Genomic DNA, 3,792 nt, shown 5'->3' with positions numbered 1-3,792 from the left:
GCAGTGTGGACCACAGAGGAGATTGCATCCTCTGTTGATCGGTTCTCACGGTATGCGTACTGATGAGGGTCCTCGTTGATGTTGATGGTTGTTTTGATGTGAGTCATGACCAGTTTTTCGAAGCATTTAGCGACTATCAGGGTGAGGGCCACTGGCCGATAGTCATTCAGACCAGTCACTGTAGAGCTTTTTGGGACTGGGATGATGGTGGCAGTCTTCAGGCAGGTGGGAACTGTCTCCAGGGTAAGTGAGGTGTTAAAGATGTCTGCCAGCACCTCACAGAGCTGATCAGCACATTCCTTCAACACTTTTCCGGGGGATGTTGTCTGGGCCAGTTGCTTTGTGCGGATTAATCCTCCTGAAGGTACTCCTTACTTCTGCTGAGGTCACGCTGAGCATCTTCATCCGGTGGCGAGGTGAGTCTGGTGCTGGGTGGTCTGTTCGGGTCTTCAAAGCGTGCATAGAACTTGTTGAGGGCATCAGGCAGAGATGGGTCTTTGGGACATTGTTCGCTCCTTCCTTTATAATCTGTTATGCACTTAATGCCCCTCCACATGCTCCGAGGGTCTTGTGAGATGAATTGAGAAGAAAAGACCATTAAACCAGACAGGGCAGCCAGTCTGAGGCCTCGTTTACACGACGTGAAACGGTCGGCCATTCATTTACAGACAACAGCCTCATTCTCTCTGATACCGAAAGTTTCGGGGGGGACCCCCTATGGACGTATGAAAAGCTCCAAGTGTGAAGTGGCACATGCACACCACAGGCGGCTGCAGTCCAAAGTTTTCCTGCACTAACAACAGTTATAATAAATGGCAGAGAGCAGAGTGTTTTTCTGCTGCTCACTCTTTTTCAGCATGTAGGAGCAAAACTAATCAAATCCAGGGTCCAAAGAGACGTTGGTGGGTGTGTTCACCAGTTTGGATGTAACTGTCATGCAGACGCTGCATGAACAATAAATGCAGCTGAGCCTTGCATCGGGGTTGCCAGATAAATTTAAAATGTCTTATTTACCCCCTCCTTTTCTGTGCACGTTCAACAAACAACACACACCTCATCTTAGAATATCTTTACTCAACACATTTGACAGTTTAGGTCAAAATACTATCATTTTAAATCCACAGTACTATAGGTCAATATTTCTTATCTGGCAACCTGACTGACAGAAACTGCAGCGTTTTTCTTGTAAACCAGCTCATTTTTCTTTTACCACCAAAAAACATTGAAAAAAAACACTAAAGTTTTCAGAGGTTGTTCTCGTGTAAACAGGGACTTATAGTAGGTAGATCACTTTGACTGTTGTTTTGAAAGGAGCTCGCATGATGAAAAAGTCTGGGCATCCCTGGTGTATACATTGTCCATAGACGGGGATCAAGGCTGATGAATTTTTTTTTTTTTTCATTACTCGTTACAATTTTCCTCTCAGCCAGTGAGTGGGGTGTTTCACACTAAACTCCTGACAAGTTCTTCTCTGTAGAGCTGAGTGAGGGGCCGACCTCCAACTCTGGCCTTGTGTTTTTTGTTTTTTTTACAGTATTTTGTTGTTACATTTCTTTGAGATATGAAGTCTAAGGACAATTATATAAATTATATTTAAAAATAATTAGCCTACAAGCAAGTGAAGATTTTGACACTGATGCTGTTTTTAATAAATGACTAAAATCAAAACAGAAGCACAAACTACAGGACATGCCATCAAACTGATGTCATCTTGTCTCTCCGTCCTCTAGATGAATGTTGGCGTCGCTCACAGCGAGGTGAACCCCAACACACGGGTGATGAACAGCAGGGGAATATGGCTCACCTATCTTCTACTGACCGTCGCGCTGCACGTCGTCCTGCTCAGCATTCCTTTTCTCTCTGTGCCGCTTGTCTGGACCCTCACCAACGTCATCCACAACCTGGTTAGTTAAACTGATGGTAAAATCTTAACACAAAGTTTAAACGCCACCAACGCCAAGGTAGGAATTTTTAAATCCCAAGAATGTCATCATCTGAAGCAGTCAGTTGTCAGGTTTTAATATGAATCTGAGTTTGTTATATTCTTATAGTCAGGTTCCTAACGTTTCCATTATAGAAATCAGAATCAAAATCCATCCATCCATCATCTTTACCCGCTTCTTCAATTTTTAATCATGGGGGGTCACTGGTGCCATGTCCAGCAATCACTGTGCGAGAGGTTGGGGACACCCTGAACGGGTCGCAAGTCCATCACAGGGACACATAGAGACAAATGAGTCAAACAACTATTCACTCTCTCACTCACACCTAGAGACAATTTAAAGTTACCAATCAGTCTAACATGCATGTTTTTGGTCTGTGGGAGGAAACTGGAGTACCCGGACAGCAGGATATTGTAGACTGGTACATGACATGTATGAGGACAGCAGGACATGTATGAGGACAGCAGGACATGTATGAGGACAGCAGGACATGTATGAGGACAGCAGGACATGTATGAGGACAGCAGGACGTGTATGAGGACAGCAGGACAGTGGTGAGATGTGCTGTAGGAGTGACAGATAGCTTCAAGGTGGAGGTGGGAGTGCATCAAGGATCAGCTCTGAGCCTCTTCTTGTTTGCTCTGGTGATGAACCGACTAACAGATGAGGTCAGGCAGGACTCCATGGATTATGATGTTTGCAGATGACATTGTGATCTGTGGTGAGAACAGGTGGAAGAGAACATGGAGAGGTGGAGGTATGCACTTGACAGAAAAAGAATGAAAGTCAATTGTAGTAAGACAGAGTACATGTGTGAATGAGAGGGAGGAGGTGGAACAGTGAGGCTACAAGGAGCAGAGGTCACAAGTTGCAGGACTTCAAGGACTTGGGGTCCACTGTCCAGGAAAATGGAGAGTGTGGTAAAGAGGTGAAGAAGAGTGTCCAGGCAGGATGGAGTGGATGGAGAAATGTTTCAGGAGTGATTTGTGACAAAAGGGCGGAGGTTGAGAAAAGGTTACAAGACAGTTGTGAGACCAGCTATGTTGTTTGGTCTGGAGACAGAGACATGGACAAAAAGACAGGAGACAGAACTGGAAGTGGCAGAAATGAAGATGTTGAGGTTCTTCTTAGGAGAGACAAGGATGGATAAGATTAGGAATGAGATCATCAGAGGTACAGCACAGGTTGATAGAGATAGAGATGAGCGCCCTGCCAAGGTAAGTAACCTTGAGGAAACACTGAGATCAGTGGATGCAGTTAAAGAAGACATGGAGGTAGTCGGAGTGAGGACAGAGTGAGATGGAGGAGGATGACTTGCCCTGAACAGGGAAAAGCCAAAAGATTTTAACAAATAGCCAATTTAACTTTTTTTTAATGGCACAAAATCATTTTTAAAGGAATCTTCATTATGAGCCATTTCATTTTTTTCTATTTAATATCAAACTTGTTAAAAACAAATTTCATAATTTAATCCTGATTTTAATGCAAGACAATGGTGAGACCAGCTATGTTGTATGGTCTGGAAACAGAGACATGGACAAAAAGACAGGAGACAGAACTGGAAGTGACAGAAATGAAGATGTTGAGGTTCTTCTTAGGAGTGACAAGGCTGGATAAGATTAGGAATGAGATCATCAGAGGTACAGCACAGGTTGAACAACTGGGAGGTAAAGTTAGGGAGGACACACTGAGATGGTTTGGACTTTGGACATGTCCAGTGGAGGGACAGTGGTTTGGACATGTCCAGAGGAGGGACAGTGGTTTGGACATGTCCACAGGAGGGACAGTGGTTTGGACATGTCCACAGGAGGGACAGTGGTTTGGACATGTCCACAGGAGGGACAGTGGT

General features: G+C 44.5%; 1 protein-coding gene across 1 annotated transcript in view; it reads left to right on the top strand.

Moving 5' to 3' along the window:
* Positions 1–3,792, top strand: part of ormdl2 (ORMDL sphingolipid biosynthesis regulator 2) — a 29,348-nt gene that overhangs the window by 6,955 nt on the left and 18,601 nt on the right. Inside the window, exon 2 of the mRNA XM_037684688.1 lies at positions 1,731–1,904. Coding sequence (XP_037540616.1) covers positions 1,731–1,904 — 174 coding nt within the window. The remainder of the gene's footprint in view (positions 1–1,730; positions 1,905–3,792) is intronic.

The sequence above is a fragment of the Nematolebias whitei genome, chromosome 11 (assembly GCF_014905685.2).
Source record: "Nematolebias whitei isolate Nwh7 chromosome 11, NemWhi1, whole genome shotgun sequence".
Taxonomy (NCBI): Eukaryota; Metazoa; Chordata; class Actinopteri; order Cyprinodontiformes; family Rivulidae; genus Nematolebias; species Nematolebias whitei.
This window is presented reverse-complemented; position numbering and strand designations above follow the sequence as displayed.